Here is a 16782-nt window from a genome sequence, read left to right as displayed (position 1 = left end):
AGGTGGGCCATTTCCAACAGTTGACAAGAACGTCTGAGGAACGGGGGGCGGGAATAAACATGGGAAAATAGTTTTACCTTGTGTAATGATTTCAACAATTTCCATCCCACCATCAACCTCAGCCTGGACCAGTCCACACAAGAGATCCACTTCCTGGACACTACGGTGCTAATAAGCGATGGTCACATAAACACCACCCTATACCAGAAACCTACTGACTGCTATTCCTACCTACATGCCTCCAGCTTTCACCCAGATCACACCACACGATCCGTTGTCTACAGCCAAGCTCTATGATACAACCGCATTTGCTCCAACCCCTCAGACAGAGACAAACACCTACAAGATCTCTATTAAGCATTCTTACAACTACAATACCCACCTGCTGAAGTGAAGAAACAGATTGACAGAGCAGGAAGAGTACCCAGAAGTCACCTACTACAGGACAGGCCCAACAAAGAAAATAACAGAACGCCACTAGCCGTCACCTTCAGCCACCAACTAAAACCTCTCCAACGCATCATCAAGGATCTACAACCTATCCTGAAGGACGACCCATCACTCTCACAGATCTTGGGAGACAGGCCAGTCCTTGCTTACAGACAGCCCCCCAACCTGAAGCAAATACTCACCAGCAACCACATACCACACAACAGAACCACTAACCTGGGAACCAATCCTTGCAACAAAGCCCGTTGCCAACTGTGTCCACATATCTATTCAGTGAACACCATCATAGGCCCCAATCACATCAGCCACACTACCAGGGGCTCGTTCACCTGCACATCTACCAATGTGATATATGCCATCATGTGCCAGCAATGCCCCTCTGCCACGTACATTGGCCAAACTGGACAGTCTCTACATAAAAGAATAAATGGACACAAATCAGATGTCAAGAATTATAACATTCATAAACCAGTCTGAGGACACTTCAATCTCTCTGGTCACTCGATTACAGACCTAAAAGTCGCAATATTACAACAAAAAGACTTCAAAAACAGACTCCAACGAGAGACTGCTGAATTGGAATTAATTTGCAAACTGGACACAATTAACTTAGGCTTGAATAGAGACTGGGAGTGGATGGGTCATTACACAAAGTAAAACTATTTCCCCCTGTTTATTCCCCCCCCCCCCCCGCCACTGTTCCTCAGATGTTCTTGTCAACTGCTGGAAATGGCCCACCTTGATTATCACTAAAAAAGGTTTTCTCCCACCCCGGCCCCCCTGCTGGTATTAGCTCAACTTAAATGATCGCTTTCCTTACAGTGTGTATGGTAACACCCATTGTTTCATGTTCTCTGTGTACATAAATCTCCCCACTGTATTTTCCACTGAATGCATCTGATGAAGCGAGCTGTAGCTCACGAAAGCTTATGCTCAAATAAATGTGTTAGTCTCTAAGGTGCCACAAGTCCTCCTTTTCTTAATGGAATGGTAGCAAGTGTCATGTTAGTTCCATAATTTTTTTTAGCGGGTGTGTGTTTAGTCAGGAGGGGAATCACCTAACTGGCAAGAAAAGGGAAAGGGTTGAAAGGGACAGAGCAGGGGACGAGGTATGAAGGGCAGGTGTGGAGTGAAGCTCAGGTGACAAGATGCAGGTATGTCTATGCTCGAGGAGACACACCCACACTAGTGCTTAGCCAGCTAGCACGCTAAAAACAGAAGCACAGCTGTGATGGCCCGAACAGCAGGACAGATGATGCCATCCGAGACGCTAGCTACATACTCAGGTTGACTAGCCCTGCCCCGTCACTCAGGCCACTCCCAGCTGCACTTCTCTTCTAGCGCACTGACTCGATGGGTCCCAGCGTGGGTACGTCTCCTCGAGTGGGAGCAGTCACCTCCCAGCTCTAGCACAGACATATTTGGCGAGGGAGGCAAGGTGGGAGCAGACAGCCGGTCAGCAGGGCAGGGGAAGGGAGAGAACAGTTTTGAGTCTTTTGACTAGAATGGCTGAAGGTCTCTGCTTTGTTTGCTCCTTCCCCTGACGGCTGGAGTCTCTGGCTGGTTGCTCTCCGCAGTTTTACCCCAAGGCCACAGTGGAGTGGATTGGGGGCGGGGGGGTGGAGAGAGACATGCCCCGCCTGTTTCCTGCTGTGTGTCTGGGAGCGGGGTTCAAGCAGGGATAAACTGCCCTGGATCAAATCACAGTATAAAGCATTTTTGGCTGTCTACACTAGGCAGGTGCATTAGTGCGGCTGTACTGGGCCCTGGCTACTAATGGCTGAGATGCTCAGTGGAGACGTGGCCTAACCACGAGGCAATGGAGAATGAATCATGGTGAAACATGGCGAATCAGAGCTGCAAGTGCCGTTATCCTGTGAGGCAACCTGGTAACCACCCAGCCACAGAAAAACCCCAGTGTTGGCTTTCCACATGTGGTAGCAACAGTGGGGGCACTAGTGTCATCTAAGCCCATCCAGAGCTTCCTTCGGGACTTAGGTCCAACTTGCCACACAGGATATGGGGCCTTGGCTATGAATTCAGGGTTTGAGGGACGATGGGGTGGGGGTGGAGGGTTGACAGTGCTGGGGCTGCATGAATGCTGGAGGATTCTCTGGGGAATCCACAGTGTTCCCACCAGCCTCAGGGGCCACTGCAAAGGAAGGCAGATCAGAGAGAGGCAAACAGCAAAAGAGACAGGTCCTCACTCTGTACCACAGTGGAGTCTTGGACATCGATCATGATGGTGGTGCTCTCGGTGACTTTCTCCATGTTGGCTGTGACGGAGGACAGCTCGGGTTCACTCCTGCTGATGGCTCGGCTCATCTCCATCTGCAAGCTGCCCAGCAGGGCTTGGTCACTGGTCTCCAGGCCGCTGCAGTCCTGCTCTGTCAAGCTAGCGTTCTTCTCCTCGTTGAGCTCATGGGGGACTTTGAGGGGACTCATTTCCCGCATAGCCCCAGCAAAGGCAGCATCACTGGCTGGGATTTCATTGGTTCTACAGGAAGAAAGGAGGAAGGCAAGGGGAGAGAGAAAGACAGGTGGGATTGTGTGGGAAGAGGTGGGATGGGGGAACAACAGAAGTGAAGATGACAGAGGGGAGCAGGGAGAGCAAATGGAGAAGACAAAGGAGAGAATAAAGAGGGAGAAATGGAGGTTGGGAAGTAAAGATAAAACAGGGAGAAAGAGAGAGAAATGAAACCATGTGTGCTTTTGGAATGATTGTTCTTGCAATATTAGAAAGGCATCAGCTGGAATACAATGAACACTGGATACAGTGCCCGAGCTCCAAAAAGCAACCCTCTGTGTCTTAAGCGACCGTTTTAAAGTATTCCTAAAGTTTTCTGTGCAATATTCTTTAGTTAAAGATCAGCCTCTGATAACCAACCAAGTTTTCATTGGTCACTTGCATAGCTGGTTAAAATGGATTTCCCAGTATTTCGTCAGTAAAGGGGGATCTGAAGCACTCCTGGAAATAATGACTATTATATTATTGTTATATTCCTATTTATTAGCAGCTGTTGGATTTGGCTCTGGTGTGCATTGAACTTTTCTCAGCGAGTTCCTCTGGCTACAGCGACACCAGTTGGTGAAGGCAGAAATAACAAACAATTCTATAACATTTTTCATCCATCGCTGTGCTCCAAGTGCTTTAACATCCTACTGCTGGAGACTCCTCTTTCCTGAGACAAGGACTGCCCTGTGTCCCCGAAACCCCATGCCAGCAGAAAAGACCAGAACAGCTGGGATTGCAACAAGCTGCTGGGGGGTTGGGAGGGACCAGCAGATCCTTTCCTGCCTTTGCTAATCTCCAGTCTCGAGGATGGGGAGAGAAATGATCTCCCTGTGGGATATCCAGGGGGCCCTGGAGAACACAGGTGGGAACATCTGAATAGGCTGTTGTATTCTGTTAGATTTAATGGATTGGGCATAGCAGCCATAACACAAATGTTACATTTCATGTTGGACCTTGTAGGGAGATGGGGGGAGGGGTCCTACTTAAACCAGGAGCCACGAGGTTTGCTGTCCCTGTTCCCGATCTGAAAATACTTCTCTTACGCCAGAAACTAGACATAGACCTGGTCAGAGCTTTATCACCTTGGGAGGAGACAGGGAGACTTCCCAGACCCTGGAGAAATGAGGATTACAGACCAAATCAGTGCCTTGTTTAAAAGCCAGCAGATGATGGTATTCTACATGACGGCTTACAGAAAGGTTACTACTGCACCTCGGGTGATTACTGGGGCACTGTCTGGAGCGTTGTTCTGAGCAGTGCTTCCTGCCTAGGGGAGGGAGCTATTGACCAGGATCAAGGGACAGACTGGCTCCTCAGGACAGACTGGGTGGGGAAAGCGAAGCAAAGCAAAAACGGACTAGAGGCTGCCAGAGGCTGGATGACAGATGAAAGGAAGGGCTCATGCCTGGGGATGCAGAACCATTGAGAGATCGGCCCACCCACACTGCCCTCCCACCCGCAGGCGCCAGGCTTGCCATCTCTCCACAAGAAGGAGCTGCAGATCATAGCCGTCAGGGATGGTGTGCCCTTTACCTGTTCAGCTCCTCGCCCACCAGTGGCTCCTCCTGATTCATGTCCTCCTTCCCCCCTTCATTTCTGGCCTGCTCTCCTTCCGTGGGATTGGCTTCCTCCAGGCTGGCCTCTTGGCTGGCTGATCTGCTCTCCAGGGCCCCAGCCGGCTCCTTCCCCTCAGTTCTCACTCTCCGGTGCCGGCTGCGCCTCTGGCTCTGCCTCAGCCGTGCTCGGTCTTCAATCCCTGTGCCTCCCCCTCCCTCCTCCTGCTCAGTCAGATCACAATTCCCGTGGCATGATTTCTGATGCCATTGTTCCCTGTCTCTCTTGGCTCGAGGGGATGGGCTTTTCTCGTCCTCTTTGGTGCTTGGGCATGAGTTGGTGCCTGCAGTGGGTTGGTCCAGGCCTTCCGCCTGCGGGTGCTCTGCGCTGCCTCCATGATCCTCTTCACCCTTCTCCAAGGTTACATTTTCCCCAGGCATTTTCCTCCTGAATATGCTGGCGTGAGGGTTGATCAAGGGAGGGGCGTCCTTGTTGAGGCCCTCCTGGCTCGACATCTGCATGTGCCTACGGAGCTGACTGGTACGCTGCTCCCACACCGACATGTGATGTCGCCTTCTCCTGTCCCTCCTGGGAAAGGAAAACAAAGGGGTTCAGGCCACCTCTGTGCTGTCAGAAACCCGAGAACCCACCCCTAGACATAGAGCGTGCACCTGGGCCCAAACGGACCCACACGGAGACCCTCATCGCCCTGCTCCTTGGGCAGGCGCTTCCCACGCAGCGGGCATGCAATGCTACCACTCTGCCTTGGGAGCGTTCTGCACCCACTTGGCACTGGTGTCAAAGCCTACACAAGACGCAGGGCTCTGGGAAATCCAGCCCAATGTATAGGAGAGCTCAGACATGCAGACACGTAGGCTCTGTACATCCAAAGACAGAACCCCGCAGCTGGGCAGGCCCATACACACAAGCATGTGTGAGCCTACATATGCAAACACAAAACCATACACCTACAGACACAAGGGAACGTGGGCATGCATGAGCCCACACATGCAAATACATGAACACTTGAACCCGTGGAGTCAGTATATGTGGAACAATGTATACAAAAATATGGATGTTACAACTGCAGCTCTACCGACGTAAACACCTAATGCACAAATGGGCCATTGTACCTAATGTACAAACACACATGGGCCACTCTACGCGAAATCCAGAAGCCGCTCCATGCAAAACCATGGGCAGATGTGCACAAACGTTCGTTAGCAGTCTGCTGGTCTCATCCTGAGAACGCGGTGCATCCGCTGACAGGGATCGTGCTGCTTGGTTCATGCTGTTCAGGGTGACGTTGGTGGATAATAAGATCATTGCTGTCCCAGATTAATCCAAGCAAAGCGCTCAGCTTTGTGTGTATCACCAAGACCTGGCTGGCTGATGCAGCTGCCCCTGCACTGACCGAGATTTCCCCCAGTTCGGGATGAGCTGAGAGAAGTCAGAGCAATAGTGGAGTCATGTTATTTGCATCTAAATCCAGAGGTAGGAGGTGCCCTGTTCAGAAATGGATTCGTCGTAGGCTATGTCTACACAAGAGACCTTACAGCAGCACAGCTGTGCTACTGCAGCTGCACCACTGTAGGATCTATCGTGTAGTCACTCTGTGCCGGCGGGAGAGAGCTCTCCCCTTGATGTTATAACACCACCGCCAACAAGCGGTGGCAGCTGTGTCGGCGGGAGAGAGCTCTCCCCTTGACGTTATAACACCACCGCCAACAAGCGGCGGCAGCTGTGTCGGCGGGAGAGAGCTCTCCCCTTGACGTTATAACACCACTGCCAACAAGCGGCGGCAGCTGTGTCGGCAGGAGAGAGCTCTCCCCTTGACGTTATAACACCACCGCCAACAAGCGGCGGCAGCTGTGTCGGCAGGAGAGAGCTCTCCCCTTGACGTTATAGCACCACTGCCAACAAGCGGCGGCAGCTGTGTCGGCAGGAGAGAGCTCTCCCCTTGACGTTATAACACCACTGCCAACAAGCGGCGGCAGCTGTGTCGGCAGGAGAGAGCTCTCCCCTTGATGTTATAACACCACTGCCAACAAGCGGCGGCAGCTGTGTCGGCGGGAGAGAGCTCTCCCCTTGACGTTATAACACCACCGCCAACAAGTGGCGCCAGCTGTGTCGGCGGGAGAGAGCTCTCCCCTTGACGTTATAACACCACTGCCAACAAGCGGCGGCAGCTGTGCCGGCGGGAGAGAGCTCTCCCCTTGATGTTATAACACCACTGCCAACAAGCGGCGGCAGCTGTGTCGGCGGGAGAGAGCTCTCCCCTTGACGTTATAACACCACTGCCAACAAGCGGCGGCAGCTGTGCCGGCGGGAGAGAGCTCTCCCCTTGACGTTATAACACCACCGCCAACAAGCGGCGGCAGCTGTGTCGGCGGGAGAAAGCTCTCCCCTTGACGTTATAACACCACTGCCAACAAGCGGCGGCAGCTGTGTCGGCAGGAGAGAGCTCTCCCCTTGACGTTATAACACCACCAACAACAAGCGGTGGCAGCTGTGTCGGCAGGAGAGAGCTCTCCCTTTGACGTTATAACACCACCGCCAACAAGTGGCGGCAGCTGTGTCGGCAGGAGACGCTCTCCCACCCACACAGCTCTGTGCACACCACCACTGGTGCTGGCGAAACTTTTGTCGCTCGGGGGGGTGGTTTTTTCACACCCCTGAGTGACCTACATTTTGCCGACATAAGTGGTGGTGTAGACATGGCCTCAGTGGCATACGTGTCCCAGGAGAGAATGAAATTGGGATCACAATGTACAGGCTGCCATCGCAGATTTCCCATGCCTGCTGCCTGGGTATTTGTCTAGGTCAGTGTTGGAGTCACTGAGGCTTTGGGCTGGTTCTTGTTTACACTACAGCCCCTTAAGCAACGCTCTGGCATTTACATTGACACCCGCATCAGGGCCTCTCTTCCCTGTCAGAATGGTGCTGAGGGGCCTTAATATAAATAAGAATCAAGCCGTACTGCACTGGGTGACCCCAAGTCCACACTCAGGGCTCCTGGGGGATCTCAGAGCTGCTATGAGTACTATCGAAATGGCCCCAGTGACTTCTGGCTCTGCACAGATAACTGGAGGTGAGGAGGATGAACTCCTGTGTCATGCTCTCATTATAGCTCCTTCAAGTTTGAAGTCAGGACCCTCCATAACTCCTACTGGATCAGAGGATTTATTTTACTGGACTGACAGACTTGGTTGGGTTTCAGATCTCTCTAAGGAGCATACTGTGTAGCCAATGGCCCACTCTAACAATGACCTGATAGGAAAGTATGATTATGTTTTGTCTATTAAACGTCCTCTTTCCATAGATTTTCCTCGCAGACCACAGTGTTATCCAGGTGGCTTGTGATGGATTAAATGTCAGAATGAGCCATCATCCCATTAACAGGATTCAAAAAAGAACTAGATAAATTCACGGAGGATAGGTCCACCAATGGCTATCAGCCAGGACGGTGTCAGCAGGGATGGTGTCCTTAGCCTCTGTTTGCCAGAAGTTGGGAATGGACGACAGGGAATGGATCACTTTATGATGATCAGTTCTGTTCATTCCCTCTGGGACACCTGGATTGACCACTGTTGGAAGACAGGATATTGGACTAGATGGACCTTTCGTCTGACCCAGTATGGCCGTTCTTATGATCTGTTCATTCTAAGGCGGACTGAGTCAAGTATTTTTGCTGCAAGGATTTCTTCATTTACTTCCTAGGGAGCATAAATCAGATCTAGACTGAAACGGACTCCCTTCATGGCAGCAGGGCAGCGTCTGGAGGGGATAAATGCAGTATCTTCTCTGGCTGAATTTCAGCCTGTTTCGCTAGAAGAGCTCTAATTGCGCCAACGGATAAAATCTAGCCTGGGAATTCTGGGCCTATTATTGGATAACAGTATAACCACCTCCCTTGGGGAGGGCAGGATGTTAACCTCCTCCAAGTGAATATTCTCAGCATCCAGCTCAGAAAACCATCTTCTAATGTTGCCTGTCCCTAACCTTCCTCTGGTGGGGAAGGTCACTGGGAAAGGCGTTCCAGGCAGGTGTGGGGTCATTTGGAATCCTCAGATTTCCTTGACACTTTGAGTCTGGCTTTCTACTGTGTGGCTGAGATACTGGTAGTCTTCCTGGTAGCTGACTTGCCTCTAGCAAAAGCTGACGGGCAGATATCCACGTTGATTCTTTCAGATCTATCTTTCCCTACCCTTTTTAAAAAAAAGTAATTGAATTTTTTTCTTCCAAAAATAAGGGGACAAAAGGGAAAAAAGACAAAAGAACAAAAAAAGTAAAGGAATGCGAGGGGAAAGAAAGGAAAGGAAAAGAAGGGAGAGACCAGGAGGGGAAAGGAGAGCAACATCTCAGTTTCCATCTGCCAGGAATTAAACAACGGTTGCTAATTAGATGTGTCTGTCACCTTGCAAACTCTGGTTCGGTGGTTCCGTTCTTCCCTGATGAAGAGATTCCAGAGGATAGTGCTTGGCAACTGCTCACTTACCCTCACGCACAGGATTCAGTTTTGTCACCCCTCCTCTTCAGTGTGGACGTAAAGCCAGTGGGGGGGGGGTGCGTTTGGGCTCCATTGCCATTGACATGCAAATGACAAAGAGATGGAGGTCTTTGGCATCAGACCCAGAATGCACAGTCTCCTTGCTGACTCAGCGTGTAGCTGAAACAGGAGTTTGGATAAGAGGCCGGCCAAGATGTAGGGTGGTTGGGTAATGGACGTCAGGTATAAGGTCTGCCTCTCTTGTGGAAAGGGAGCTCTTACAGAACTGGGAGCATGGTGTGCTTTTATCCCATCTGCTTCTGGTTGAAACAATGGCAAACTTTTATCTTGGACATGAACTGCATCCCAGCGATCCAGACCTGTCACCTTCAGCTTGGACTGCTGCAATGTGGCCTACCCAAGGCTATCTTCAAAGACCAGTTGGAAACTAAAGCTAGTGTAGAATCCAGCTGCCTGCTCACTGAGCAGTACAGGGAGCTATAGCGATAGGGAGCATGCTACACCTGTTCTGCAACATCTGCACAAGCTGCCGCTTCCCTGCTGGGTGAAAAAGGGGCTGATTTTACTGATCTACAATGCCCTGTGTTGTCGGGGACTTTACCCCTGAGTGCCCCCCACACACACACAGACACCACTGCACCAGCTGAGATCAGCTTTTACTCACAGTCTTTCCATCTGAATGGCTGGAGGCAGGGCATTCTGAGTGGAAGGCTCTCACCTCTTGTGCTTGCTTCTCTTCTGGTCTGACAGAGCCAGAGTCTCTTGGCCAACAGGGTGGCAGTAATGTTCATCTGCCTGCTCGGCCTAGTGCCTTGGCAGGGGAGGGCTAAATTCTGGGGAAGGAGGTTTGTACACGTACATTCTCATAGATGCGCTCAGAGGGTAGGCTGATGGGTGTGTTTTAAGGGATCAAATAAAATCTTCAAAATATCGCAAATGTGCACACAAACAGGCTTCAAAGGACAGACACCCCCACACAGGCACACTGACACACATGGATAAACGCACGTACAAGCAAGCACACGCATACGGCACAAACATATGCACAGGCAGACACACACCGGCACACACAAATAAACAGACGCCAGCTCACATGTACCTACAGTATCTGCGCACACACTAAAGTGCTAACCTACACAAGCACACGCAGATACAAGCAAACGGAGGCACAAGAGAGCACACTTAGTTTAGACACACACAAATGCACACACACACTAACAGATGTGCAGAGGCAGGAGCACACGCAAATCATATGCCCAGAGGAGCAAACATACGCTCCGAAATAGGCTATGTAAAGGCCTAAATTTAGCACACACAAAAATGCATGTAGCCACATATGCACACAGCCACACACAACACGCAATCATATGGCACACATACAGTTGGCTGCTGCGTGGCTCCCACATCGACATGTGGTGTCTCCTCCTTCTGTCCCTTCTGGGAAAGAAAAATGAATGGGTTCAGTCCACCTCAACCCTGCACGGACTTGCACACCACCAGCCACAAGCAGAGAAACACTCGCACTCCTGCACAAACGCATACAGTGATTTCAGGCATCCATCACCAGCATGCACGTGTGCCTAACTGCACAGCGTGCAGATGTATGTACAAATGGAAATGGGTTCATCACACCCACCAACTTCTGCATAAACATGTAGAGATCATGGAGCAAATACTTTTGCAAACAAATTCATCCATTCACACACACGCAAACAGATTTATACAGAGATATCCACATACTGATACAGGCATTTCAAAGGTGTTGGGCTGGCAACACAAGAGGGGCATATAACATTATATATATACAGACACCGACACTCACTGATCCTTAAATACACAGCACCTGATTTTCATTTACATGAAGAGCCCTTTACACTGCTTTGACAGTATAAAGGATTCCTAAAGAGGATTATGGAGAATTATGCCCATACACTTACTGTATGCATTCAGTCACATATACATACACATGCCACCTAGAACATATGTGCATGAAACACTTGTAAATATATGTACAAAAATGTACACATTTTGCCAACCCATATACAAATCATACATATTGTGCATACATATGATATATGCAAGGATATATTCACAGACTGCACACAAGCAAGAACTTGGTACCCATACAAAGTACATGCACATAGGACATGCAAGGAAGCAATGACTGCATGCACACAACTGCATAACTATACACTCATCACCAGGGATAAGAATGATAGTCCTCTTTGTACACCTCAAACAAAGGTATACAGACATGCAAAGAAATATTCACAGAGTTACACATTAATAAAGGCATACGTGCCCACATGGTGACTTCATGACTGATATTCACACGTGCAAATACTAATGCATATGTATGCAGTTATATGCCAGAACAAACGCAGACGTAAAAAGTACATGCTAATATGACCATTCCTACATTCAGTGGCAAAAGCATAAACATGCCCATGTGCCAAACCTGCAAACCCATCTGCACATTAGGCACTGACATACCACACCGCACACCCAAACCCATCTGCACATTAGGCACTGACATACCACACCGCACACCCAAACCCATCTGCACATTAGGCACTGACATGATGCACCTTACACACAAACCTACCCATGTGGTAGGAACCTATGCACCATACACACAAATCCATCTGCATGGAAGGCACCTGTGCACTACACATGCGAACTCATCCACACAGTAGACACTCATGCAAACCTGTCCATATGGTAGGCATCCACATCCCATTCATTCAAACCTACCTTCATGGTAGTCACCCAGTCACCATATACACAACCCATGCATATGACAGGCACCCACATATGTACAAATCCACCCTTGTACACACATGTCTGCACACAGATACACGTACTTCCATAATTTCACTCTTCTTCCCCACATCATTTTAGCATTAGGTCTTCTCCTCTTCACCTTTTTGTACACTCTACTTTAATTCCCACTGTTCCTACCACTGGTACTCCTGCACTAGCAACCATGGAAGTGCTAGAGTAGACAAGGCACAAGCAGCTGTCTAGAGCTCTGGCCAAATTCGAGTTCCCCGACTATCTTTCGCGTTAGTGGAGTACACTGTACTGGCAATGCTTGGTAACCTTTGATGGAAAAGTCTAGTGTAGACACAGCCTTTGAGTATCAAACTTATTCCATCTATCACCACTTCATCCCAATTTGCCTATATCCATCCATTCTCTAATCTTCTGCTACAGTCTAAATCCCTTCATTTCTTAAAATCCATCACTCACTCTATAGATCCAGCAGCCAGCTTCCCACACACTGACAGCCAGCATGGCTCTGGAGAGCCCATCGCAGCAGTCAGACTATGAGGTCTCTCCCCAAAACCATCCCCCAATATAGCCTCTTCCACTTCCACAGAAGCGTCACATAGGCAGCTCCTTTCCCAGGGAATGGGCAGGTCTTACAGCATCTCTGGCTCAACTAGAAGTAGGACATGCCAGAATTCCAGCAAAGCAGCCTGTTCTCGTGACAATCTCAGCCCAGTGTTGCAGACCCAAGAAGTTCAGACAGTTTGGATGCTATCTGGAGAAACAGATGAAGTCAGGAGCTTCCCTGAACCTTCACAGTGGAGCTGACCAGAGGATGACAACTCTGTTTTGCAAAGGATTTCAGCATTTGGTTTTGTTTCGAATCAGAATGAAACATGAAAACTTCAAAATCCTCCACGGAGGGAAAATTCCAAAAAGATTTCCTTTAGGATCAAAACATTTGTCTTGAAAAAAATCAAAACATTCCATTTTGACTTCATTTTAGAATACCAAGTACAAACGTTTGAAACTCAAAATCATTTCAAAACGAAAAATGGAAATGTTCTGTCCCCAAAGTGACATAATGGGAAGTTTCGACACTGGCAGAACCTTTTTGCTTTTTTCCCCCCCGAAACAAAATCTCAGCAAAATTGACACAATTTCCCAAAGCGTTTAGATTTCTATGGAACTGCTTTTTCTGATGGGAAATGGTTCTGTCGGTGTTGTTCTGACCAGCTCTAATCCAGAGGCTCACTCATTAAATCCCCTTTTTTGCCCCCATAATGGAGTCACTGATGGTTGCCCCCCAACCCCTGCCACAATGGAATTGTTAGTGGGCGCTCCTCTTACAGAGGAGCCAACAGGGCTCCTTCCTCCTCCTCCAGGGATGACTGTGGGGTCTTCTCCTTTATCAGAGGACTCAGTGCAGACCTCTTGCAGAGGGCGTAGGTCTCTGACTTCCCACTATTAGCACATGCAGAGATGAAAACCTTCTGTATTGCTTCTGTATAAAGACTGGAGCTTGGGATGTTTAGGACAGCAAGTGCAATCAGTAACCAGCGCTGTCTGTTGATGTAGCTACCACCTTGAAACTGCCAAGGTCCCCCATAATTAACAGCAGACCTGGCCCCTTTCTATTGGTCTGATCCAATTGTGTTGCTTCAACACCATCAATGAACGGTGCCCTTGCCCTGCACGAGAGCAACACCTCTGTGTTACCTGTACCCTAGGTCTGCATGCATATGTATATGCCTCACATTGGTGCTACCCCTTGCATAGTCCCCTCTCTCTTTCACGGCATGAGTGGCTATCACCATAAAGAGCTTAGGGACAGGCGGAGGCAGCTGCTGACACGGTGCATGCAGAGGGTGACTCACTCAATCGCGGGCATGTTTGGAGCAGACATCGGGCTGACTTCCTTGGCTTTCTGCAGGGCGTGCTTTTGGTTAAAAGCCTCCTCTTCCTCCTGCTCATCCTAAATGTCAAACAAAAATGTCTGTTACCAGGGAGCACCAGGGAGCTTACATCCATCCAGATGTTGCAGGGGATTTGCATGGTTATGCTGGATGCAAGATGCTGCAAACCAGGCCTGGTGCAGCCAGTAAGAAAAGGCTCGGAATGAAGCCACCAGAGTTGAGATGAGCCTTCTGAATTGCCCAGTGTGGTTTTTATTTTCACAAAGCCCAGTCAAAACTGACATGGTTTCCTCATTATGCCCAATCTTTTCAAGGGTTTTCTCAGCAGGTTAGGCTCCAGCATAGTGCCCCATCACATAGTATTTGCCATAGCAAGACCTACCCAATCTGGCATTCTGACTCTGGCAGGTGCTAATATATGATGTTTATCAGGAAGTAGACAAAAAATCCCATAGTGCTCCTGACTTATTATGACCAGAATGTAAAGACCAGAACCCAGGATACCTTCGATACTGCTGCAGTGAAGAGGGGGAGTATATGGTACTTCCTTCCCCCCAAAAGACATGTGAGGGGAAAAGACTACACTGGAGAGAATGGGACACTCCCTGCACCTCACAGACCCGAGCACCGCCAGTGTGGGAGCTGAGAGGGGCGGAATGGGGCACCCTCTGACCCCAAACCAAGCAAGTGGGACAATGGGCGGGGCAGAGGGGTGTGCATGAGGATGAAATTGGGAGACCACCTGCTTCAGTAGGTGTGTGGGGAAGACTGGTGCCACTCTGCCCCCAGAGTATGTGGGGAGGAGCTGAGGAGAAGGAAGCTCACCCTGCCCCCAAAGTGTATAGAGATATACACGTGCACAAGCACATAATGGGGGGGAGGGTATTCACAAGAGCACAGTGTGTGGGGGGTGCATGTGAGTGCTGGGGGGGTGGGGGTGGGTGTAGGGGGGAGCGCAAGAGGGTGCATGTGTGCACATGCAGTGTAGGGGGTGCACGCAGGGGTGTGGTGCACAGGGGGGGCATGTGTTGGCACTAACGTCTGAACAAATATTTCCCGGGACAATTCTCAGCATAAGCCTGGGGCAGTTCAGTGTATGCCGGTGAATTTTAGCAGATTTTCTCTAAGATTACTGAGGAGATTGTAAAAGTCTGGGGCTGGGATAAATTACTAGATATTTAGGTGCTTATCCATATCTGCAGATGCCCCATATGACCCCTGTATCTCGCCCCAACTTCCGACTCCCCCTTTCTTTCTCCTTCCCTGAGTCTTGCCCAATCAGCTACTGCCTCTGCCAGTATCTGCATAGTGGGGTCTAGTGGCAGGGCGCAGCTATTGTAGTTAAAAGAGGAAATCCAGCAGCAGCAGCAGCCAACCCTGCCTAGGCATGGGCCAGGCCTGGACTCCCTGCCAAAGCTGGTCTGATCCAAGGCTGCAGTCTCTGTACTGGGCAGCATGGACATTTAGATATTTCTCTGCCTGTCTGACAGGGTGGTCGGGGTCCATTCTTGACCCTACCTGGGATCATATTACCCTCATGAGTTTGGCTGAGTTACTGCAGCAAGAAATGCCATTTGTCGCCTTATGTCCATTCAGCCCCAGTAAAAACCCAGCACACTCTTTCCTTCATTGATGCTGCCCAGAATCAAGGATGTGAGGAAACGGAGGTGACTGGGAAAGCCTAGATTTCAATATCTCAGGTGCTTCCTTCCCCACTTCGGCCACACACACTGTCCTGAAAGCATTAGAACTGCAACAGTCTCCTCCCTCTGAAGTTAGCGAGGCAGTGACAGTAGAGAGTGGAGGTGATAATCTCCCTGCGTGAGTCACCCTATGGTCACCCCTCCCTGTTCCTCTGAGGTGCCATCTGCACTACCCAGGAAATGAAGTCCTCTCGGCTCTGCTCCCCAATGGGAAGATACACATTTGTGTCCGTGTCCCCGCCCCGAGGAAAGTTAGATAACATAATGGATTATTCTGCTCCATTTCACTTGCCTCAAGCAAATCCGATTTACACAGGTGCTGGAGGCTACTCGCTGAGCCCTGAGAGCATAAGGAACAGACAGACCAAAAAGGAAATAGGCAGCATGGAGCCTCTACATTTTGGGGTCTGACCCATTCTAAGACTAACAATGATCCTGGCTGTTTTTACCTACACACAGCAATCCAGATGGTGTCACAGCCCAAAGACTTCCCAGCAGGGCACTGAAGTCTAGTCTGGCATCGTCCCAAGCTGCGATTATTAACTAATGATAACTGCACCAGTGTCAGACACGTAATAGGTGAGATGATTTTAAAATTGTTTGCACTTTCCATTTTCAGAATGCTGGACAAATCTTAGCTAATGACTCCTCACACCACACCTTGGGAGTGGGAAATAGGCTAAACTGAGGCGGAGAGATTTCGGCCCTGATTCAGGAAAGCACTTAAGCACACGCTTTAGTTTAATCATGGGTTTGAGGACTTCAATAACTCAGCTCAAGGCTAGGGGTCTATTATAGGAGTGAGTGGGTGAGGTTCTGTGGCCTGTAATGTGAGGAGGTCAGACTAGATGATCATGATGGTCCCTTCTGGCCTTAAAGTCTATGAGTCCATGTGTGTGAGTGCTTTCTGGAACAGGGATGGACTTTAGCACGTGCTTTCCTGAATCAGGGCCTAAGTGACTTGCCCAGTGGTAAGGGCTTGTCTACACTTGAAAGTTACTTCAGAGTAAGGTAGGGTGGAAATTTGAAGTACAATAGCTATTGTGAAATAGCTATTCCGGTCAATTTTCCCCACATAGACAAGCCCTAAATCAGTGGTAGAACCAGGATTAGAAATCAGGCTTTCATCTCCAACCTTAGCCCACCAAGCCATGCCATCTTTCTCAAGGCAGGAGCTCAGTGATGCAGGTTCTTGATACTCTTGCCCTTCACCAACAGAAACACAGGTTCAAATCCTGCTTAGGTTCCAAATGGAAGTGAGGTTTGGTGGTCATAGCCATCACACTCTTCAAAACTACTGCCCAGAAGAGGCCCAAGGCTGGAAGAGCAGTGCATGACAGAGATGCATTGACAGAACTCTGA

General features: G+C 49.6%; 1 protein-coding gene across 1 annotated transcript in view; it reads right to left on the bottom strand.

Annotated features, from left to right (window-relative positions):
• The window catches only part of CACNA1E (calcium voltage-gated channel subunit alpha1 E), a 420129-nt gene that overhangs the window by 73181 nt on the left and 330166 nt on the right, over window positions 1–16782 (bottom strand). Inside the window, exons 21-24 of the mRNA XM_073356587.2 lie at window positions 13679–13776; window positions 10410–10466; window positions 4499–5107; window positions 2658–2947 (exon numbers count right to left, since the gene is read on the bottom strand). Coding sequence (XP_073212688.1) covers window positions 2658–2947; window positions 4499–5107; window positions 10410–10466; window positions 13679–13776 — 1054 coding nt within the window. The remainder of the gene's footprint in view (window positions 1–2657; window positions 2948–4498; window positions 5108–10409; window positions 10467–13678; window positions 13777–16782) is intronic.

Source organism: Lepidochelys kempii, chromosome 8 (genome assembly GCF_965140285.1).
Source record: "Lepidochelys kempii isolate rLepKem1 chromosome 8, rLepKem1.hap1, whole genome shotgun sequence".
Classification (NCBI taxonomy): Eukaryota; Metazoa; Chordata; order Testudines; family Cheloniidae; genus Lepidochelys; species Lepidochelys kempii.
The sequence above is the reverse complement of the archived record's forward strand: the minus strand, read 5'-3'. Positions and strand labels throughout refer to the sequence as shown.